The sequence below is a fragment of the Polyodon spathula genome, chromosome 8 (assembly GCF_017654505.1).
Source record: "Polyodon spathula isolate WHYD16114869_AA chromosome 8, ASM1765450v1, whole genome shotgun sequence".
Classification (NCBI taxonomy): domain Eukaryota; kingdom Metazoa; phylum Chordata; class Actinopteri; order Acipenseriformes; family Polyodontidae; genus Polyodon; species Polyodon spathula.
The window spans coordinates 17,478,043-17,503,042 of record NC_054541.1 but is presented as its reverse complement, the minus strand read 5'-3'; the positions used below and the strand labels follow the sequence as shown (position 1 = coordinate 17,503,042).

Here is a 25,000-nt window from a genome sequence, read left to right as displayed (position 1 = left end):
AAAAAAGATTTGGAATCATTACGTATTTTGCAAAATGAATGCTTCTAGCTAATTCTCAGTTTGATATTAAAATGAATACAGAGATTTACAAATCCTAAAAAGCGTATTTCAAATTGGTATGAAAATGGCAACCAGTCTCTTTCTCTGCTTGAATAGTGGAGGGTGTTCAGGTAAACAGAGATGAGCTCACTCACTGTGAAAGGGAGAACTGCCTTGAAAGTGACTGACAAAGACAATTTAAATAAGGTAGAACTTTAAGAAACTAAGTCAAGCAGACAAAGTATCTATCAGTCAGTGCATCCTTCAGTGTAATGCAGTACAATCTTAGAGTTTCTTGTTCGACTTTATGGATTATGAGGGGCAGCAAAGCTAAGGGATGGAACAAGAACGGGACAGCACACAGTTGCAGGTTTTTTGTTTTGGCCCCAACTCCTTCAGATTGCATTGTGCATGTTTAAAAAATTTAAAAGGGTTGGGATATGGTTATAAGAATTCCTTGGAGGACTAGACTATATAACACAATCTGGCCTTAAGCCTTGTCAAACCCAAAGCTTCACAGTAGGCAGTATAGAGGCAGTATAGAGAAAAGCCCAAGGTAATCTTCTTTAACCTGAGGGATATTGCCATTATAAAACAGCTTTTACTGATGAAAAATAGTACCTGTACAAGTAGGACAGGGCAGCTGAGTGCTTCGACAGAGACTTTATGTTAAAAAGAACTGGGATGCGTCCTCTTTGAGTTTTAACAAAAGACTGTCTCTAGAGCCTTGTTTTCATCTGCCATTGAAAGTTCAAAGTGAATTAAAACTTTTTTTCATCTACAACGTTAGACTTTATGAATGAGTGGTGGCAATTCAGCACATCTGTGCTTATCTGGTTCCTAGTAGCTGAATGATCTTATAAGCATCATAAGCCTCTCCATCATAATGCTTTCAAAACGTTCAGCAATTGTTGCTTGTGTTTGTCACTATTTTCTTCTTGCTGTCTTATCTTCTTGTTTTTTCTCTTTCTCTCTGTGTCCGCATTCATAGCGTAAGGAGGCAAGTATTCTTAGAGCATCCTGTATCAAGTTTTCATCTCTTCTTTTCTTAAATATCCTTGTTGTCTTTATTCTTGCACATTTGCTTGCTTCTTGTTTTTTGTTTTTTAAGGTCCTGGGTTGCTAACTACTGCATATCAGTACTGAAATTTAAGAACAGTAGAAAAGCATTCGACCCCTTAATCACTGCTGTGCCTTTTGTTTTTTTGCACGTTAGCTAGAAAGCTGCAGACAGCAATAACTACCATGGGATAAAGTAAGCAGAAGGCTAAACTGTAGACGATATAATGACAAACAAACTCAAGCCAATGATATTTTGAGTGTGAATTTGTGGAGCTATAAGAGGGCTGTACATATAAAACACTGATCTCCAACCCTGGTCCTGGAGAGCTGCAGGGTTTTCTGGTTTTCATTTCAGCCAAGCTGTCAGTTATTTAATTTAACCAATTATTGGCTTAATTAGTCAAGATTAACATGTGTTCCATTGATGACGTAAAAACACCTATAAAGCCTGCAGGATTAGGGCTCTGCAGGCCTTAGGGTTGGAGAACCCTGATGCAATGATTCTACAATCCTGATTTTAATTCTGAGAAGGTGCTGATACAACTGAAAATGTCTTTTCCCAATGCTTAGCATAAAAATGCAGCATTTATACAATTCCATTTTGGTTTTAATATTAGTTTAATTATTAGTATAATAAAAAATAACAGCAGCAACTGTAAACCTCCTTGCCTTAGAAAGCCCATGAGAAAGGTCTCCTGTTGCTAATGGTGACCGGGAAGACAGCCAGCTCTGTGCACGCTAGTTGAAGATGTTGAATTGAGTGGACTTCATACATCTTCATGAATAAGAGCAATAATTGAGATATTTAATTATTTTTAAAGCATTGGCTTTCTGCTGCTGAGACATTCTGAAACCGGAAGGTAGCTTTGAAGCAGAGGAACTGAATTAGTGTTTCAGTGGGTAATATAAGGAAGAGCAATGTAGCGCAAGGCCACTTTCAAACAACTTTTTTTTTTTTTTTTTTTTTTTTTTTTCTGGCAACTCTTTTGAAGCACTTTTCCCTGTATGCAAAGTACCATCAACAAAATCCATCAAAAAGCCTGACTCGCAAACATTCCTATACATCTTATTTTGCCATAAGTCGTTTTCTCATGCTTGGAAAACAGTAATGGACAGAAATCCTGACAGACCCACACTATTTGTCAGTGGGAGGTGTGACAGCTAGTGTAATTCATAACAAATTAATAAGTACAGCTGACTTGGTCCCATGCCCTCCCAAAGTGCTTACAAAAAGACAGCATTGTACAGTAAGAGATGGGGACCACTGTACAGATGAATTTGTTGTCCCTGCGGTGAGTGTATATCCCTGGTGATGGGGATACAGGTGAGGTGGCGTCCATACTTCATGAGTATGTCAGTCACGCTTTTACACATATCATGAGAATGGGTGATGAAACTTGGTATGTATTGTTAGGCATCTTATATGTTTTTTGTGCACTAGTCGGCATCACTGCTAATATCGCATAAACTAGTTCAGATCCTAACTTCATGTTTTTTTTGTTATGTTATGTTTAGTTATGGAAACTCTACAAGCAAAATCTAACGGTAGCCATCACTTTGACCTGTGGTTTAGCATGGCTACCATATTGGAGCCCTGTGATACTTTGAGATATTGGCTCCACACTCTGTGCATAACTGCATTCTGTGATTCTCATGGTTAAACTCAATTGGGGGTAATGTACAGTACAAGAAAAAAATAACCCTGTTGTGACAGTAAATATACAAAGCTCCCACTGCCACAGTGTCTAAACCTCCTATGTCAAATTGTTTGCGGTAGTGGTTGCACATATAGACCACAACATTTGGGATAGTCTTTTACAGTTTGTACAGTATTCTATGATTCTCTCAAGAAAGTTTTATTACAGGTCGGGTCTAACTGAAATTAACTATTATTAATAGAAGATGATGATATTTCAGTAGCACGAAGATGGAACAGCTAGTTTACAGTCTGAATACCACTAATAATACAAGCCGGCAACTGTGCAGATCTAGCAATAGAGACAACAGTTAGTGCCTAATCTGTGTGGCTGTGAGGGAACACAGCTGGCTAGTCCTCCCCTTCTCCGCAGCTCCCCCTTCCTACTACCCGACAGCCTGCTAGCGATTAGAGCCTTTTACAAGGATAGATGCCATTCCTCCCCAGCCCACCATGCCCCCCTGTCGGGCACAAATGAGTTCCATTTGCTGGGGCTTGAGGGGGGTAAGAGGTTAGACACGGAGATTAGTATAATGCGTCAACAATATCCACCCTCTCACTGGGAAGGGAAACCACCTTTCCACAACACACAGAATGTATTAGTGATCCACTGCAAACATATAGCTGTATTTATAGTTGATTAAAGTACTTTTGCAAGTACTTGAGAGACAACATTTTGTTTTTAAATTGGTGTGTGAGGCGAGAGTGTATTAAATGGAATGTCCAGACAGTAATTTGTGTACAGAAATAAAATAATTTATTTTTATTATCTATACACAACAAAATAATTAAATAACAAAAGAAAACAAAACGGCGTGAGGGAGGGAGTGCAGGGGTGAAATCCAAAACAGATCGTGAGAACTCGTCTTTAATCGACTTTGTGGCGAACCATACATAAACAAAAAAAAGACAAAAGAAATGTTAGTGTTTTCAAAAATCCCGCTGCACCAAACTAGTCTCTCCCTCCACCCGTTACTCCGCCTATTTTACTTTCGGACCAACCCCGAACACAGTAGTACGTTCCCTTTAGTATGTAATGTCCCGCCTCTGTAGTCAGTGGAACACCAATCCCCAACTGACAAGTGTCCTTATCCTTCACTTGACTCCAGTGGCTGGAATTTACATACTCGTACTTCCGCCCCTCACCAAGGTGCTGCCTCTCAAAAAGATGACTTTTGCCATCGTCACGAGATCTTGGTAAGGGAAGCCCCAAGTTGGTTTGATGCCATCTCCTGTCAGGAGGCTGAATCACAGACTGAAATCCCCTTGACTCATCACATGGTGTTACACAACGGCCAAGTGGTTGGAGAGATGAGAGACTAGGAGGCAGTGTGGCCTAGTGGTTAGAGATGAGGGACTGGGAGGCAGTGTTGTGGTGGTTAGAGCCGAGTTCTGGGATGCAGTTTGACCCAGTTATCAGGGCTAAAGAACTAGGAAGCAGTGTGGCCTGGTGGTTATAGCTGATGGCTACGGAAGTGTTTGATGCAGTGTTGAAAAGTATAACAAGTATTGTGGTCTTATGGCTAGAGCTGTGGGACTGGGAGGTAAGCAGTATGACCTTTTGTTGAGAACTAGAGAGATTAAAGAGGAATATTTTGTAGAGTGACCTAGTGTATAGAGGTGAGGGACTGGGAGGGAGGCAGTGTGGGCTAGTGCTAAGCAACTGGTTAACAAGCAGAGTGGTCTAGTGATTGTAATTGAGGCCTGGAAAGAGATACTTTAAGTGTGGCTGAATGCTTTAATGTTTTTTTGTTTTTGCTGGCTGGTAGAGTGGCGTGTCTCTGTGTAAAATAATATTCTGCATTAGGTGGGGTTAAAAAATAATAATAACTTAAACAAAGAGGTCAGTGTGTTGGAGCACTGCAGCATCACAGAGGGCTTTTTATCGACCTTTTTAAATTCTCTACGCCCAATTAGGTTGTTTTGGATTTAAAAACAAAATAAAAATGTATGTCTAACTGTCCGAGGCTCCAGGATCTAATAATAGTGAACAGACCTAATTAATAGCTCACATCTTGGCACGCTGTGATTAAACAGAGAGAAGATAGCTCCAGAAGGGTTTGTATCCTCGAGGCCTGGAGAGGTAAGGCAGACCATTTTGTTCAATAGAACAGATTCAGTGCTCTTAATTTCTAAAGCCCAGGGAGACCGAAACAAATGGAAGAATTGTTAACAAGCAGGCAAGGCTGTGCATGGAATTCATTGCAGTGTAGCGGGCTGCAGGTAACTGAGATTCCATCAGTGCAGCAGAGACAGGCATGTGTGTCTTCACCTTGAAGTGCTACTGTGACTAGCACAGTGCTTTTTACATTGATGTCTTGTGAGCTCATTCAAATTTGAGACTATAGAGTTAGTCAGATTAAGATGCTGAATTGGTGAAACTGTTTTAATGGGTTTAGTACAGAAGCTTGGCTATTGCAGGGTCCTCTCTAGGCTCCATATTAATGTAGTACAGTTTTTGTTTTGTAACAGGCTAATAAGCAAACCCGGCTTGCTGCACTCTAACACCTTCCATTAGTTCCACCAGCCCACCTGGAATGGGGCTATTAGAAACAGCAAGCTGAGCACTCTGCTTTCCTGATGTGAAGTTTAGATTATTCATTAGTTGATCAGTTTTTACTGTTAATATACAAATATTGAACACTAAATAAACACTACACTATAGATAAACTAACTGTTGCTGTGGGTCAGCCAGTGAAGTGAGTTTAAATTATTAGAGACCAAGAAACGACAATAGGTCTTCATGCACATTACAGTGTATTCTTTGAAATGTCTGCTGCGACGTAATATATATATATATATATATATATTATATATATAATTATATATATATATATAATATATATATCTATATATATATATATATAGCTAAAATGTCTTCAACAAAGAGAACAGAAGGCTAGGGGAAAATGTCTTCAACAGAAGAAAGTGGCTAGGGGACCAGTGATAATATTACTAGTGCTAATAAGAGACAAGAAAATGAATTTTAAAGCCATGGTTGGCACCTCTTTTAAGATTAGCTGTTGTGCCAATTTAGCGATGGAAATAAAACTCCTATTGCAAAGCAGTTTCACCCATTCCAGGTTTTACAGTGAGCTTGATTAGCCACAGTGTATATGTATAGGCTCAGATGTGTTGTCTTAAATTCAAAGTGAAACCAGGAATGGATCAAACAGCTATGCATTTTAAGTCTTATTTCCATCCCTGTAACGAATGACTAAACTCTGCTGGGACTTGTCTGTTCGCGCTGTTCTTAACTATGGGAATTCTTACTAAAGAGGTGACATTGTATTTGCAAATCAAAGTCAGGCTGTGTAATTCTGTAGCACGCATTGGAACAGAGCATGGGAGGACAGTCCTCTTTGCAAAATGCGTGCATCAAAGGGCAACTCTGTACAGTACAGTCCCCTTCACTTCCTGAATCCCCAGCATGGGGACCGCTTTGAACCAGACATGCATGCTCAAAGGGGCCCCCCTTTATCAAACCCAGGAGATAGCCCTTTGCTGACATGAGTATGCATACTCAAAGCTCAGAGCTGTACCCTTGATGCTATTTGATCTTCTCCCCCTTACCTACACCTACAGCATGTAGCTGCACCAGTGGTCCTGTCTTTGGAAACAGGCATGCAGGTTCAAGATGGCAGCCCTGCTGGCTTCGCAGGCTGACCTCGGCTGACTGTGTTGTGTTTCTGTGCAGATGGAGGAGCTGATGGCCGCCATGGAGAAGGTGAAGCAGGAGCTGGAGTCCATGAAAGCCAAGCTATCGTCCACGCAGCAGTCCCTGGCAGAGAAGGAGGCTCACCTGACCACCCTCCGTGCAGAGCGCAGGAAACACCTGGAGGAGGTGCTGGAGATGAAGTAAGAGACACTGTTCATTTTTTTTCCCCCACATTCATGCATTCGTTTATTTATTTATTCGTTCATGTATGTATTTCTGTAATTATTTTAATTCTTAAAGAGCAAGTAGTTTCAAATCACGCTGTCTCATTTTTTTCTGTTCCCTTACCTTTTTGTGATGTGTGTAATCATTTTTAGTAGTTACAGTTGCATAAAAGTCTGTATAAGGTATTCCCTGGTTTTACAAACACTATATTTAAATCAGTTTTAGATTATTTTTTTTTGGTTTCAAATATGGTAGTGCTGTTACAGGTTAACGATGATAACTGAGACAATTGATTCCATTCAGTAGAAGCAGATGAGCTGTGTTCCTGTCTGACCCCCAATGGTACTCTGATATTTTCCCAGAAAACTGTAAAATGAATTATAAAGTTTTTTTTTTTTTTCTACCTTGGCCAAATAATTGGATTAGAGGGTTTTTGTGTGAATGATTAAACATGTTTTTCATTATCTCATTGCGGTACTTGACATATGCATACACAATGCAATTAGCTTTTATATAGTACAGAGCATCCCAGGGTGCTTTACAATAAAAACTATAAAAATGCCATTGGCCAATCAATCCAGCTCCATACACTGAATTCTAAAGCTTTGTCACAGTATTTCACACAACACGCCCTTCTTTTGTGCTATATATGTAATACATGGTATACCCTCTTCTGTACCCATGTTATAAAAAAAAAGAAAGGATTTTCTTTGGAATGCTGGATGTGTGTAACTTGGGGATTAGTCTGTACAGTACATTAGCATGTTTAATTGTTTCCTTCAGATAACCTCAATGTGTTTAAAGTATTATATTACACAACCTGTTACATATAATTCACCCTCTCTCTTGTGCTGTAGCCTGTGCGTGAGAGGGCCTTGTGTTTTGACTTTCGCTTCTCTATTTTATTTTTTTAACACAACAACAGTAAATCCCTTTCATAATGCATTCATACTGCTTGCCAGATCCATTACAGTGCATGCATGACCTTCGCTGCCACTCCCTCATTGACATTGTGCACTAGAAAAGATTTACAGTGCTTCTTGAACACCATCAGTCTGGAATCCAGAATGCTGTGGATTGCCAGCTCATTCTGAGAACTCTCAAGCTGGCACCCAGGGCTCCACGCATTAGAAGGGTTGACGCCATCTGAGGCAGCCAGCCAGCGTGTATCAGTAATCCGGCAGTGACGTGACAATGACATGTGTGGCCTTGTATGGCTGGCAATGGGGGCTGCTTGCCCAAGCGCTCACCCTTCTTTTCAACCCTTCTTTGCCTAGCTTTACAGAGGAAGTCTTCAAAGTTCTAGGAATTGTTGATTTATCATCTTCTTGGGACCAGTCAACCAGCACAGCAGCTCCACACGCTATACAGCAGTAGGTGGTCAGTCAGCTGTTAGACAACTTCAGTGGCTAGTAGTCATTTATACACTATAATATAAGTTCAAGAGTTAACATTTTGGGAACTATAATATTTATGCAAACAAAACTAATATTTGTAAAACTTTCGTAACCTTAAGCACTGTGAGTTCCTGTAATCTTTTTTTAGGTAATGTTAAACGGGGCACTTCAGTGTCCTTCCGCTCAATTTACATACCTTTGAAATTGTGATCTAGTGTTTTGAATCTTGCCCTTTTTAGGAGCAATTGGTATTTACGGCAGGCCACACACACCATTAGTTCAAGCACATTGTTTTGGAAGGTGAAACTAGAAGAGCACACTTGAGACCCTTATCTTGATATAATTTGTTTGAATTAAAGCAACATGTGCGCTGCCGTACAAGCCAAGTGCTCCCCAAGTATGGAGGCAGCAAATGGCTGCTTAGCACAGAATCCCTTCCAAGCCCTATAATAAAACGGTGAGGTCTGGAGCTGGCAAGAGGGAGACTGTGTATCTGTGCGAGTTTAGAGAACCGCACATTTAAAAATAAAAGCTTTTAAAACCGGCCATAAATCTGAAATGAGCCCTGAAAACAGAGACCAGCTTGCTGTTAGGCGGTCGGTGACGAGTGAAACGGAGCCAACGTGAAATCAATAACGCAGCTTCATCTGCTGTTATACTTGGCACTGAGCGGCTTATCAAAACTCTCAGAAAATCTCAAATCCGGTCTCAAGATTCTGCATTTAAGAGTTGACTGTGTTGACAAATGGGAAGAGATCTGTAGATGGGATGCTCTTAAAAGCAAAACAAAAACATATTCACCAAGCTTAGGAAACTGGTACTTTCCCCTTATGTTTTCACTGTTTAATATAAATGGTGGCATGGTAATTGGAATGTCCAGTTATATCCGTACAGTATATTGTTTGAAGTTTTTGTTTTGTTTGAATGCTAATTATGTTGACGGAGGTAGTGCTGCTAGGTATCTGACTCCTCCCTCAGGCTGCGATGCTTGTTACCTTGTACCTCATGGAGTTCTGTTGGTTACACATACAATATAATGTGTCCTAAGTATGCGTACCTAATTTAAACTGCTTAATGTCAATTGGATGCCAGGTTTCTCTGTAATGAAGTGCTTATAAGCTTGGAAAGTGTTGTTTGTATATACAGTTTTATATGATATAGAAAAAGGCATCATTCAGATACTTAAAAATCATAATTTTGCATTACATTAGCAGCCTTGCAGACAGGACTGAATTGTACACAGTTTACTGGGCACATGATATATCATAATGGTACTTCTGAAGAAGAAACCACTTTGTTGCCAAGTGTGTGCACAGCAGCAGTTGCACAGCAGCAGCTGGAGATGAACTAACCCTAACCTTAACCCTAACTCACTGCCAGTGCAGCATTCTCACCAGGAATGAAACCAAAGTGGCACACTGCTCTGCAGGGTTAAACCACACATAGGAAATGATGAATGGCTTAGTGTGGCAGAGTGGTTGCAGTGCACAGGTGTGGTGACGTCACGGACCAGGAAATGAAACAATAACTAGTTTTATACGGGCAAAACGGCGCTGCTGTGCTCTTATTTAATAATTAAACAAAAGAAACAGTTTAAACAAAAAGAACATACAAAGCAATGCAAAGGGCACTCTGGCCAAAGTAAAACAAATAAAAACTTTCAAACAAGTATATTTCTTCATATAGCAATTGTTTTTCTGTTCATTTAGACTCGCGTCTCGTCTCTGACACTCTTCTCCTAATAATCCTGGAGTGTGTCTTTTCATATTCTGCCACATTCCCACGAGGGTTCTAGGGAAGGGGTTTTAACCCCATCCCCACCGACTACACATTATAAGACTGGCATTTTCACGGGTCTCATAAAGGAAATAATAAGATGGACGGCTTTGTCCGCCTGCATACAAATACAATATAATAATAATAATAACAAATGAAAACATACGTAAATATGCAAGGGGTGGGCACTTTGCCTCACTTAGCCATTAGATTGCCTTTCTAAACACTGGGGAACCAGGCAGAGAAAGGGATGCCTTTTCAGCGGGCTTTAAAAAGGTCTAAGGAAAGTGCATGGAGTTGTGATGAAAGAAACAGTAACTTTTCGCTACTGTTTATAATCAGTGCTGTTAAACTTTATTTTGACAATACAGTAGTCTCTGGCTAAGCAAAGTATTCTCTTAGCCGAAGTGTTCTTTAAGACAGAGTTGACCACCAGACACAATTTGAATCAATAAATAAATATTTATATCTTGTCATGACATACGTGCATCAACATATGAAATGAATAGAAAAAGTAAGAGAAAAGCAATAGGCAAGTGCATGTTAATAAACCATAATAATAAAGGAACAGACAAACTAACGATAATAAACTGTCAAACTAAATTAACACAGCACCCCTGCACAAGTTAAAAAATGCAGCAGCAACTATAGATTAATTATGAATACCTGTACAGGAGCAATATTCAAGACATGCACAAAATGATTTAATGGAATGGTGAAGCAACTCACCAGAACGAAAAACACTGAATTGCTTTTCTAGGAGCTCAAACAATTTCCAACTTTTTGTAGCAAGAGAGACACGTTAACATGCCATTTTGTTATTTTCTCTCAATTTGAAATTCCCAATTATTATTTAGGCTCAGCTCACCGCTGACTTGGGAGCAGCGAAGATGAACACATGCTGTCCCCTGAAGCGTGTGCCTTCAGCAGCCCACTTGTTTACACACTGCAAATTCACCATTCCGCCACCCAGGAGCTACAGGGTAGGAGGACAACACAGCTCCTGGGGAGCTAACAGGCAAGCCCGCAGGCGCCCGGCCAGACTACAGGGGTCGCTGGTGCGCGGTGAGCCGAGGACACCATGGCCGACCTAATTTTAATTATTAATTAAAAAAAATAATCACAATAACAGGTATTGAAATATTATAGTGAAAATACAATTATTTACACTTTCAAATTCTAAACAAGTTTACCCAGTGCCATTAATCAATAAAACAAACAAACTTACGTTTTCTTTTTACTTCAAATATTACAAATAGTTCCCTGTTGTATTAAAAAATTACATTCAATTTATATTTAGCGCTTCCCATGTGTTCTACAATGGTTTGCCTATGAGTAATCTACAGCCTTCTACATGAAGTGCAAAACAGCACATTACCATTAGCGTGAAATTCGTTCTTGCCAAACTCATTGATCCGATCTTTAGGGGTGATTGTTATTGTTTTCAGCATTTTTGAACAGCTCTGGATAAATTTAAAGCAAAGCTGCCTGTGTTAATGTTTATATATGGTATGTGTGTTGATTTGGTTATTATCAAACAAACTAAAAAAGCCTTATGTAAAACAAAAAAATCTCTGACATCATAGAAAATCTGCTTTTTTGTTATTCCTCAGCAAACGGATTCCTATGATCCCTGCTACTCAGCAACATAATCAAATTGGTCATGTGATATGAAAAGACGGCCCTGAGTCTGCTTTTCATTCATATATAAAGGCAGGCAAAAAAGAAAAGGCAGTCCAGGGCCAGCCTAAATCTAGGCCGGCCCTGGACTGCCTTTTCTTTTTTGGAGCGTTCACATATGAAAAAAGGCTGCCCTGGGCCACCTTAAATTGCAAGTGTGAATGGAGTCTAAGACTGATATAGTATCCGGTTAGAGTCAGGTTTAACAAGGGTGTGGTAGGGACTGGCAGCACATCCGGTGGTCAGTCGTGATTGATGACAAAACAGGCAAGGAGAGTTTTAATAGGAGTTCTTGTACGTTGTAAAGGAACAAGAAGTCCATTCCAAGGTTCTATAAGTGTTGTAAAGTGTGTTTGCCATCAATTTATATTGCTTACAATTTAAAAGCACAAATCGAGAGGGCCATTAAGCTTCACAGCAGGGTTTTGTGGGAACTTTTTTAGATTATTTTTTTTCCTCAAGGGAATGTAGTTGATAGTTTGTTTCACTGCAAAGCATCATCCAAAACCATTAAAGACCCAATAATGCCAAGTTTGGAAATACTAAAAGAAACTTAATAAGGTCAGTTGAAGACATTAAAAAGCTTCTTGTTGAAACTTTTTATCATTGAACTTAAGCTTATTTTAGTATTTCTAACAGTAACTCAGTTCCCAAGTTTAAAACAAATAATGTATTGAATTCAGACTTTGTTTTAATCATGACGGTCTCACATTTAGTGGGTACTTTAGAGTGTGATATTAAAACATGAATGCTGTGCCTCACATGTTAAAAAGCATTATTTTAATGACAAATGAAGTAAAAGCAGAAATAATATGTTGTAGTGTAATGCGCTTGACACTTCACACAGACACCTTACTGACTTTAAGGCATTGCAACAGACACCTAGTCGAAGTATTTGCTGTACAATTGTTTCTTTTTTATTCTTTTTATATTACTATATATCACTGTTCAGTATTTTATAGTTACAGTATGAATGAACTTGCCATATTACAGCCATAGTCAAAATAAGTGTTGTGTTTTGTTACAGATCAAAAACAAAAAAGGTGATGTGTTCGTACAGTGCAGTTTAAAACCAGTTATGTCTACGAGAGAAGGCTGTAGTACTACGATGCATGTCGAATCTGTGGTATAGTCTGTCCGGTTTCTGTATTAATGTGCTTTTTATGACGTTTTTAAATGTATCTTGTATAAACAGAGTTGCATAAATAAGTAACGCTGTAATTATCTCTCATTAGCATTGTCTGTAAAAAGCAGCAGCGCAGCTGTCCAGCTCAATAGAGCCGATTTTCCCGCTGGTTTGTGTAAAGCTCTTTGAAATTGTTATTTCGGGAGACGTGAAAGTCCCTGAGCATGTGTTTGCAGGTAAGTCTTGATGAACTAATTTGTTGGCCTCTCTGCAGATGGAGGGAAGAGTGCAAGACTTAGCTTGCTGTAAATACATGAAGCTCCCTCGTGCTGCACCTTGCGTCAGGCAGCGAGGATTGAGGGCATGCTGAGCTCTGATACAAATTAAAACATTATGGTATCTGATCGCAATATGTGCTGCGTTTAATGTAGTGTACATTTAAAATACACCAGGTAACATGAGGTAAAAAGGAGCTTATACAGATATGCAGAGTCAATCACAAATTTAACTTGTTCATTGTTTAATGTACTACAGTAATGATTGGCTGCTAATTTACACAGCATGTACACATGGATACTTTTGTTTGAAGTATGCCTTATTTTACTTTTACTGAAAGGATGCCATAGCAGATATTTTGCTTTGTATAGCAGTGATGCTTAGCACCATTGTGTCCAAGTAGAATTCTTAAGACAGTAATTGCTTGTCAATGGAAATGCAATAATTCAGTATGAAGGGGCAATCCTATCATAAGGATTGCTACAAAGCTAAGACCACAAACTGCTATATTTGATTACATATCAGAAACAAACAATATATGTATATTTGCATACATCTAGTAAGTCAATCTAGTACAGGTGTCCAAATTAATCAGATGTGTACTGTATGTATGTCTGATTTAAAACAGCACAAAAAAGGCCATTACTGAATTAATGAATCTTGCAAATTATCCCTAATAATCAATGCTTGATCTTAAATTTTAAGGTCAAATAACAAATAGTTTGTGCGAAGTCAAATTTACAGACATAGAATTTTAAGGTCAAGTAACAAATAGCTTATAAGAGGTCAAATTTACAGACATATAGGGTAATGCCTTCTCTTTGTACTATGAAAAGTTATTTATGCTGATAGTACTTCCTAAATGAACGACCCCTGTTGAAAGTGTCAATAGCTTTAGCTACAGTGTATTCAGGAATGCCAGAGAGCCGGGCTAGCTGAAAACACAGTGCACAGGGCAGGAAGTGTCCCCGCTCGCCTCCCCCGGTTTACTGCCTCCAATAAACATGTAGCCTGGTGGAGAAGCTGGGGATGCCGTGTACTGGCAGCTGTTTACAGAGCTATTTGTGACTGCCAGCCAAACTGCAGACAAACAAGTATTTAACAGCAGTTTGTTAAAGACCATATACTCTGAGTCAGTCACCACGAAACACCATTCAAAATGGTAACACTGTTTGTGCAGATTTGTGATATCGACCCTGAATTGTGTACCTATAAGAGCATGCTCTGATCTTGCCCCCAAAGTCAAGAGGTGTCCAGAATGCTAGACCCTGCTCACACTTAAAACGGCATTACTATACTTCAACTCGTTTATGAGGCATTGTGCTCCCTTTAAAAAAACCTAATGCAGAGAGAATGCTCATAAAAGAATGGCCCTCCTTTTGAGCAGGTAGACATAATAACTTTAGACGCTTGTGTTACTGGCACTTACTGTAATCTATTACTTGAGTAATGACATTCAAGTAATTCTGGGGTGGTACCTTGTAAATGTGTTTTGGGTCAGGTCCACAGAAAGACAAAACAGAAGTGAAAATTAATTGCTGTTCAATGATCGATCTTCATCCAAACAGTAGCCTCATTATTTCTCATGGACTGTTCGTTCCGGGGTCAGGCAGACATTCATATCTCTTATCGATGACAGATTTTGCGTTTTTTGTGGAATTTCCTTTGGGTTGCCTCCAGCAAACCCCTGCTCGGCACGGCACCCCCCCTCTGCCTGTGAGTCGAAGCAGCTGTGCGCCCCATTCAGAACTGCTGTTGTGGAGAAACTAGTCCCTGTCTTTTCATGGGCAATGAAATGTGGCAGGGTGAGACAACAAGACTTCAGTGCTACCAGCACAAAAATGTGAAGAATTACTGAAAAATATCATGTCAACCATTGTGTGTTTGTACTGTATATGTACGTATTTGTCTGCATACATACATGCTACTCGAATAGAAAAGTGACAGTCGACTAATCACATGTCATATGATTGTGAGGTAATTGTGAAGCGTATGGTTTCGGTTCCAATCAGTCCGCATGTAAATCCTTTTAGAACATTAATAAATAGTTGTTTTTTTTTTGATCCCAAGCAGTTTTAGAATATAGTGCACAAACAGCAAAGTATTACAAAATACTACGTTTACAAATAGAGTACGAGGAATCATCAAATACATGACTTATTTAGTGGCGACTAGTCAACCTATTCGACTGTCAAGTAGTCGTTCTACCCCTAGTATATACTATACCAATGTAAATGAATACAGATGGTGGATCATTTGAAATATTGCAGCTGGTTGATGTGTATTATGATCGCCTAACTGTGTCAGAAACCACTTAAATGCCGACCAGATTTGCTGGCTGTGGCCAAAGCGCACATTTGTTAAACCATTGCTAGAGAAGAGGTAAAAACTAAGTTTGCAGACACAGAGCTCTGGCCTGCCTTCAAAGCTTTTATATAAGGGTTCACTTTGCAAAAGGAGGAGGCCTAAGCCGTTTAAATGAACTGCTAAGTGTTGAAATTTTTGAGTTAGTGTAAACCATAATTTAATTGTAGTGATTTAATTGTAATGGCAAATCGGTGCTCGACAGATAAGCAAATAAAGTGCATAAATTCTTAGTAAAACATTAATCTCATGACCATTTTCCTTTAATAGGAAGCTATGTGCCAGCGTTTGCCTCTTTGTTCCCCGGTTCACGCAGTGGTGTTAATGGACATCAGCTGGACTATATGCTGATTTACCAGTGGGACAGATGGCTCTAAATGCATAAATATCCCAAAACTAACCAGGGGTGCGTTATTCACAAAAGCACCGTCACATAATGAAAAATATACACACGCATTGTTTAAATAGGTTGTTCTGATATATAATAATCTATGGAGATGTGCTGATCTTGATATTTAAAGACATTTGCTGAATAAAGCCTTTAAATGTGTATGTATGTACTCATAACCACACATGAGGATGGCAGTACAAAAAAACCAAAAAAACATGTTGTTTATTAAGCCATTGTCATTTGCAGAATAAATTATATTAAAATCTTTGGCCTCCTCTCTAATGGTGAAAGACTTTGTAGTGATTGTTGGCTGTGCTCAGTAGTGCTCATGTTCAGCCAGTTCTCACAAGGAGATGTTATCAGCTGCGCTTATTAACTTTAAAACTGCACATTCCTATTGTATTTGTGTGTGCATGTTTGATTCCCTGACTTGTCCTCCACACCTGCAACCTATGGTTTGTTTTGGCGAATGCTTGTTGGACGAAGAAAATCCACATTCAAGGAAAGCTTGGAAATAAATAATTATTAGGTCTGGTTTGAACAGTCCGAAACAAAGGAATAGTGATGTTTCTCAAGCAGGTGGTTGATCAGATGAAAGAAGAGATCCCCAGGTTGAGTTACAGCAATAAAACAAAGCTGGTAAACGCTGGCCAAGCAAAATAAAAACCTGAGTGGGTCCAAACCCTCAGTTTATACCTCTTTCAATTTATTAAATTAAATTCTTGGTTCCAGAATGGTTTTCTTGAATTTAGGAGCTGTTGGGGCTGCAATTTAATCCCGAGAGTGACGACATGCGTACAAAGTTTTTAAAACCATATATGTTTTATGAATTCAAGAGTTTTTGGAATACTTTCTGCATGTATGTAAATGAAGAAATGTCTGTTAAAGGGTTCCAAACCTTGTTCAATACTAAACCATAACAAAAAAGTCCATATAGTTTAATGTGTTTGTCTGTTCATAATATAAATATATATATATATATATATATATATAATCCTTACCATTGTGTAATCAAGCTCATCCCATGGATGCTCAAGTTGTCTGAGATCTGGGATTAGCCTTATTAAAACTAAATCCAAGTTGAAACATGTTTATTTTCTTAAACAAGAATTTGAGACAAACATATTAAATAGCGCTGCATTTCAATGGAAGGTTTACTAGATAATGTGTTTGTATTTGTCCTGTAGATGTTGCTTGGATGAGGAAGGTTATTTTGCTTGTGGGATGGAGGGAGTACCAGTATAATTGTATATCCACATTAGCAAATCAATGTGGATGTTATTTCAGCAGGGTTCTTTAGCACAGTATCATTCCCAAATGCACATGTCGTAAAATCATAGCGACATCGATGTCGCATGACTAAAGGGTTGTACTCTTCTTCCTGACCACTAGAGAGCAGTACTTACTTGGTTTTGGAGCCATCTTTTTTTTTTTTTGTTTGTTTTTTTTTAGTGGAACTTAGATATTGTCAGACCTTATTGACTAGCACTGATGACAACTAGTTTTCAAAAGATCATAAATAATAAAATTCCATACTGACATTCAATTTACGGTACACCCTTGCTATAACACCCTTCATTATAACGAACCTTCAGCTGTAACGAACCTGGCCACTGGACCCCAAATAATTTTTTTTTAAAAAAAGATCATATAAACACACTGTCAACATTCCGATCTGTACGCACGGGACATCACCTCCACAGTGAAGTATGCTAACTTTTCATATCCAACTGTTTATGTCGGGATGATTTAGAATAAAAACTCAGTTTGGGATTCTTTGGTGCGCTTTGAAGTGATTCGTGTCAGGTTGGTTTTGAATAAATGTTCAGCTTCAATTTGGAGTTTGTGCTTTCTGTAGTGCGTTTTAATTCTTTAACGAACAGGATAGAGCAAAGTTAGAACACTGCATACATGAGTCGAACAGGTTTCGAGTTTCTAACTCTTGCTGGTCACCACATCACATGCAGTTACTGGCATTTTTAGCGGGGTAAAAAAGTTCTGGTGTTGGGGGGGGGAGGAATCTGTATTGCAACATCAGAACAAGGTCTCTTTGAAAGATTGCAAACATCACAAAAAGAAGGGAAGAAAGGAATAACAACTTAAGTTACTGCTCAGCTACTCATATCAGACACATTGGTATAAGAATAATCAGAAGGAAGTATGAACAGTTCTGTAGAGTTTGACATTAGTTGCTGCTATGTATGAAATGTCAAATGTCATTGGATGACGATGTTTCAGGCTTGCGTAAACTAATAGAAATACTGTGGGGCAGTAATTGCACTGGTCAGGTTTAGGGAGTTGTACTGAAGCAGTACCAGTGAAGGGAAGGTTCACTGAGGGGGAGAGAAACCTGTCCACTACATGGAAAACACATCCCTGACTTCTGAGACAGTCGTCAGTCCTGTGTTTTGAAGGAGCGTAACATGTTTCAGAATTTGCTCGGCTGTTCATAAAATATTTATGGGGTTTAGCATTTTGCAATTAATTGTATACATGAGCAGCAGTACTTCTGTATGTCTCAAAGATGGAGACGGCATGGAATTGATCAGGCAGAATTTATACGGAACATTCCTCGGGAGTACAGGAGGCTTAGTTTAATGGCTAGTGGCAGCCATATTTCAATTTTCTTTAAAGGAAGTCCTACACACAGTGCACCTTTAAATATTATTCCACTGTCGCAAGGAAAAGCTTGTAAATTTTGTTTTTTTTTACCACACCCTTGGGAGGGCTTTTTCATGATTTTTGTTTTTTTTTAATTATTTTTTTTGTAAAGGGGAAAGACAAACTGATTGAACGAATGCATGTGGCTGAACTTCATCAATCTGGCCAAGACATTTGCGAAACACACTGCAATGCTGGTTGTGCTTAACCCTTTCCACCCTGGCATGTTTGTAGTTAGCAGCCCTTGTTCTCAAGAACACTGTACTAGGGTTCCTTCATAGAGGAATTTCTGAGGTTTAGAATATGCCCTTCAGGTAAGGAATGCAGAGATGTAGGGTTAACTTCTTGACATCTTGTTTATACCATACATATGGTAGCATTGCTGTCTAGTTTTTTTTTTATTTTTTAGAATGAAGCCAGTTTCTTCAATGTGATTTGGAGATGACAAACATACATGTTAAAAACATGCACGGATAGACCCATTGTCCAAAAATCTTTGCCGATAGTCTGATCTCAATGACTAAATCACAAGCCTTTCACAACTGGAAGCCTGGGCTTGAGTCCTGCTCAAGTAAAACAAAAACAAAAAAAATGTGTGGTGATCTGAACTTTGGCCCCCAGTGGACATAATCCAAATTACAAAGCGACAAATGCTATGGGCAATATCAGTCCGGGACTGAAGTTTGGCCTTCACTTGTAGGCTGATTCCCAACTTACAAACCCATGTCCTTTCCCAGTGGTGGGCCACCAGAAGATGACTTATTTTCAGGTCAGAGTGTGAGAATGCGGTGTGAAATGGCCACAGGGGCTTCCCAGGGCTGCAGTTAAGCGAGACTATCAGGGGGGTGAAATAGGCACCGTGCCCCTATTAACAAGCTGCTGAGCCTCCCAACCCAAAGTGCCGTCAAGAGAGAAGAGAAATGAGCTGTGGCTTTGACCAAACCCTTTTGGCCCAGCAATAATCCATAAAGAAGGCTGCAGATGTTGTGGTCAGTAGTGGTAGATGGCCCGAGTTTTATTGGGAATGAAGTTGTGTGGAATGGAAGTGAGATCATACCCCACATTCTACTTTATTTTTATTATCTTTTTTTTTTTTTTTTTAAACTTCTGGAAGTACTACTCTAGCAGACCTAAAAAAAAATGTTGTTGTTGTTTTTCTCCTTTTTACCAACCAATAAATGTAATTATTAAATAAGTACAAATAAAATAAGTGACAGTGCATTAAAAAAAAAAAAACAGCCAAAAGAAACATTGGAGGGATTAGTTTACAAGCTGGTGACCTGTAAACCCAAGGATGAGATGTATGAAGATATAAATAATTGGTAACAAACAGCAGTGTTGGAAGCAGACGACCACAGTCTGCAGGATGAAGTGATGTCTCAATAGCCACACACAGAGAAAATGGAACATTCGGCTTGAGCTTTCGGTGTCCTCTCTGAGTGATTTATGCCTATTTTCCACAATATCCCTTTACTACATAAATAGGTAGATTGTTGATTATTCAGATCTTTTAGCGCTGTTCCCATCTGTTGGGGCTATGTTTTATATGCTATGTTTTATAGTTTCATTCTAATGAACAGGTGTTTTAAAGTGCAACTTGAGATGAGTATGAAGTATTCCATTTTTTTTAACATGTATTCTTCTTTAGATTCACTTTGTAAATGCTGTTCTGTTTCACTCATCATATCGTGGTGAGCTTTTTTTTTAATTTGACCTAAAAATTATCTCTCAACCGTGTCTTCCTGCTAAATGCAATAGTTCAGCTGGTACACCAGAGTGTAACCATTAACATGCCCCCCCATTCAACACTCCCCGGTGGATGTTAGAAATAAATTACTAAGAAATTCCACATTGAACAAATGTTCTGTTTCTTGCATCCGCTGGGGGCAGAGTGTTTCAGGGGGACAAGTTATTTGGTTACACTCTGGTGTACCAGCTGAACTTAGACAAAAGACAAGGTTTTGAGGGGTTGGTGTAAGCTTTAAGAGTTGTAAAGTGTCCCCCAGATGTGATGACTGAAACAGTAATTAATATACAAAGTGAATCTTAGGTATTTTTTTAATAGGTCAAGCAGCAATATCTGAACAATAAATGGTTAAAATTGCAACAGCCTGCTTATAAAGTGGCCTGGTGCTACATAGGCTTCAAAGAAACAGTTCCTTTTTGAGATTCTTTTGTGTATAAAGTTCCAGAGTTCTTTCAGCTGAACTGTGTTTGAAGAAGTGAGCTGAACTTTAGAAAGAAAGAACTTTGCAACTGAAACGCACAAGGCAGCCACATAGAAAGGGCTGTTACAGAAGTCAACAGGGCAGGCTACCCATATCCCAGGTGTAAAACCCCAGCGAAGGTGATGCTTCATCGCAGAGCTCAACTGCAGCATCATTAGTATCCAGTTCCCAGAGAGAAACCTCATGACAACCAATGGAGGTGTCAAGTCCTGAAAGAGAACCCAGTTGTGAAGCAGTGAGGCAGTAAATCTGTGAAACCGTACACCTGATTGATGTAAGTTTCTGAAGCAGCGCTACCTCACTGTGCTTGAACCGCTGCCAGCTCAGAGGTAAGACCACCCAAGAGTGTGACACCTGGGCCTCCATCATATCTCAATGACGTCCAGCCCCTCTCGCACTTGCTGTGGCAGACAGTGCGACCTTTGAGAGACAGCATCCTTTATGCACATGGGCCTTTTCAAATTAAAACAGCAAGTGTTTTGGCCTGGGTTGGTAGCCCAGTAAGCTTTTATGGACATGAAATATGGTACACGACTCTTATTGTTTCCTTATGTGTAGCATTTATAGTGCTGTTTACTGTATTTTCCTCAAGCATCTTAGTGGGTATGGTTTGCTGTAGAAGCGCTGTCACAGATAGCAAGCTAAATGGACTACTGAATGAAAACAATGTGGAATTTGTGGAATATAATACTGTAATTCAAATAGGAGAATAAGTGGGTATTCCAGCTATTCTGAGATTTTGTAATAAAATTAACTATTTGTTCATTTTCATGTTTTAAGTAGTTAAAAAGAGACTAGCTGAAAGGTGAATGTAGGTGGTTACTTATTTCCGTTGTTGCTACTGATAGTGTGGGGGATCCAGCATACCAAGGAAAGTAGCATCTAACCCAACGTTATACCTCCCATTATTGTGTTTACATTTTAGCAGTGATGGCTTCCTCCTTTGGAATAAGAATAGGATAAATAGCAGCTAGGATGTTAGTCAGCACAGAGCTTGTTTGTTTAAGAGGTGTGTGGAAGTGGATATTTATAAGACCACCTGGGATTTACTGAAAACCAGACCGACCAGACCATAACACACAATTTTGTTTTTGTAAACGTGAGGCTGCTTTTTATGCAGCACTGCATATGCCACTGCTTTGTGTGTAGCAATCATAATGTATATAGCCTATAAGATGAAGGCTCCATTTGTCTTAAACCTAGAACTTTTGATCATTTACTATATTGTGGGAGAGACGCATCCTCCATTGTTCGAACACCAGACGTGCTGGTAAATCTTGTACCTACACCAGTGCTGAGAGGGGCAACGCAAACGTAGAGGCTCTGAATCTGTGCTTCTGAATCACTTATGGCTGTGAAAATTGGAACTGTAGATCAATGTTTCTCAAGGGGGTCTCCTTTATTTTCAGATTGTGCAGCCTTCCTCCTGCTCCACTACGGTGCTATTATTCACAGTAACAGTTCCTTCTGCACTGGGAACTCCCCACCATGTGTTCTGGACAACCCATTACACAGCGCTACACACAAACACACTCTCCCAGGACCCCACGATCAGAGACACAGTGTAAGCGGGTCACGCTTGAGAAGGCCGCTTTAGATCTCTGGATCCTGGTGGGGGCGGCACAGGAAGGTCAGCACTTCAAAGCAGGCCAGCAAAGAGCCAAGGACACTGCGACTACCTCGCATCAGGGGCATGGAAAACCTCATCCTAAGTGAAAGGATTGATGTGCGGAGCCCTTTATTAACCGCAGAGCTGTTAGAAGATGATTCTCTGTAACAAGATATATTTCTTCGTTACCCCCACAAGGTTCCCTCTTCTCTTTTTATAGAATGAGTTATTCCCCAGGACAACTCAACTCAGACATTGTATGTCATCTCATTTCTCTATAAATTGTGTCTAGTCAGTTTAGGGTTCATGTATCGAAGGGTCAAATGCACATGCTGCTCAATTATTTCTAGATTTTATTTTTTTTTTTTCCATTTTGTTGAATTTTTAAAAGGTGAGGGACAAACTGCATATTCACAGTCTGGTGCCATAAGAGCCAGTAGTGTAGTCAAGAGTAAACGGTTTTACCCACTTCTCATATGTGGAAAATGGAGTTTACCCACGTCTCATTTAAAGAATAAAGCGTTCACTCGCTCCTACTCTTCTGCTATAAGCAAATCCTGACTATACCAAGTGTTAAAGCCAAGGCACATTTCAATTGATTATATAGAGTGACTCATATGCATTTAATGATGGGCAAAATCTTTTCTAATGAACCTTTAACCCAAAATTCTGCACTACCACCGTGCGTGCAATCTAAGGGCATCTCTGCTCACTCTTCATGCTGACCATGAACAACAAAAAGGTGTTTACCCACTTCATTTTTAACCTCTGCACTACTGAGAAGAGCTTTCTCTCACAGCTCTGCAAGCAAAGGACTCGATCTCTACCTGTAACACCCCCTGCCTGCCATTCAGTTCTAAGCCTCTCCCAAGCAAAGATTGTGCCAGTTTGTTGCATGTTTTTTTGATAGTAGACACCTCATTTGAAACCAGGGTGAAAAACTAGTGAATCGGCCAACTGTGTCTCCTGTTCTTTCAGGTGTGTGATTTATTTTTCAGTATTATTCTCATTGATTATCACTTGACTCTTGAGTGGCGTATTTTCCATGGCTTCCCAGCGTTAACCCTTCCCCCCGGAGGTCTGCCTCCCGCAGTCGGCTCTACGAGACGGCAGACATTTGAAAATTCCTGGGCAGATTAGTGGTAATGCTGCTTAGTCACATCCAATATATGTTAGGAGTCATTAGAGCCTTTCTTAGTTTCTTTTTTTAACACAAAATGTATTTTTATTTAAAAATACATCATTTTTGTTTCCCCTGTCATATTTGTGCAATCCCCTTTTCACTTTCTAAAAACTTATGGCCCCTGCCTTATCATTTGTAAAAGACAGCAAGTAACTAAGGTTTTGAACTCTCTTCTTGTCTTAATTGGCTATCCTTTTTAGCCCACCAAGTATGGGACCGAAGAATCCCAATCTGCTTGACGAACAAGCAAACAAGAATCAGCAGATCCTTGTAAATAACATGACAGAAAAACATTTCTAAAAGACATACCTTTGTAATGCCTTTTTAGTTGAGAAAGATAAAAACATATTACTGAGAAAGTTATGATCTCTTGAAAGGGACCTCAGGAAAACCTTATACTGAATATAATTACATATATCATGTGCAGATACACTGTACAATCACATCATCTGACGTGGTTGTCTTTGTGCCAGGGTGTAGTGGTTACTGATGTGTGTTTATCTGCCCCCATTCGGGGCGTTGTTTACAGTAAATGGGCCAAGTTTAAAGTAGTTAAGGCTTCTCTTTTTAAGGTACATGTACAAAAAAAGTACAGGCATAGATGTACTTATTCATTCATTCATTCATTCAATCAATCAATGGTCCACAAGGAATATGTTTATTTATGTATGGCTTTCATCCACTGCATGGTCACTGATAGAAAAGAAGACCTACAGTTAACTTATATTCCTCCAAATATTTTAAATGTGGTAGTAGCCCTATCTACACACAACAGGAGTTACATGAACTGATGGCCATCATTATTGTAGCCTGTATTGTGTAGATAATCGCTATAGTGCAGTACATGGTTTTGCTTCAACAGAAATGTAATATTTGACATGCAATTTTGTTCTGTGCACATAAAAACCTGGCTTGTCGGAGGTACTTAAGGACCAGGGTGGAAAACGCCACTATTGCAGTAGGTGTATAAGAGATGGTTATCGTTTACATGCAAAGCTACAAAGGTTAGGTTTTTTCTCATCATTATTGCCACCTTTGTTAAATTCCCAATGGGAATTTTTTTTTTCTTCTTTTGTCACTTTGATCTTGAGATTGGGGCAATCAGTTCTCATTACGTGGCGTGGCTGGCGTATTAATTTTCCAACATTAGCGCTTGTGTCTGAGCTTAAGGGCTTAGTTCCACCCATTAGTGTCAGTCCCTGTGGAGGCTCAGCCATGGCTGACATTAATACGGATCAGGCACCAGAATGTTCTCACCATTCATTCCTGCCAGATGTGACAATAAGGACATAATGAACTAAAAGGTTCAGCTAGCCGAGCTTTCAAAGAAAGACAGAAAGCAAAGGAGGAGTGAAATATTATAGTATTTAGTAACATTACAACTCTTCGTATAGTAGAACACTCATTATCCAAACTGCTAATATAGCAGAACCCTTCTAGGGACAAATGGTGTTGCTGTGAAGGGATGAGTCTTAATGATATGACGACCTGACGTGTATTCAATGACAACTTCATTCAACTTTAGGAAGATGACTCAAAGCACAACCTTGTGGCACCTGCAATGAGCGTTCGATAAATATACGTCAAATAAATTATCATTGAACAATCAAATTCATCTTTACCATAATC

General features: G+C 39.3%; 1 protein-coding gene across 17 annotated transcripts in view; it reads left to right on the top strand.

The window, feature by feature from the left end:
* Nucleotides 1–25,000, top strand: part of LOC121319540 (ELKS/Rab6-interacting/CAST family member 1-like) — a 346,328-nt gene that overhangs the window by 185,318 nt on the left and 136,010 nt on the right. For all 17 annotated transcript variants that reach the window (XM_041257064.1, XM_041257065.1, XM_041257063.1 and 14 more), the window contains one exon: nt 6,495–6,655. In XM_041257064.1, coding sequence (XP_041112998.1) covers nt 6,495–6,655 — 161 coding nt within the window. The remainder of the gene's footprint in view (nt 1–6,494; nt 6,656–25,000) is intronic.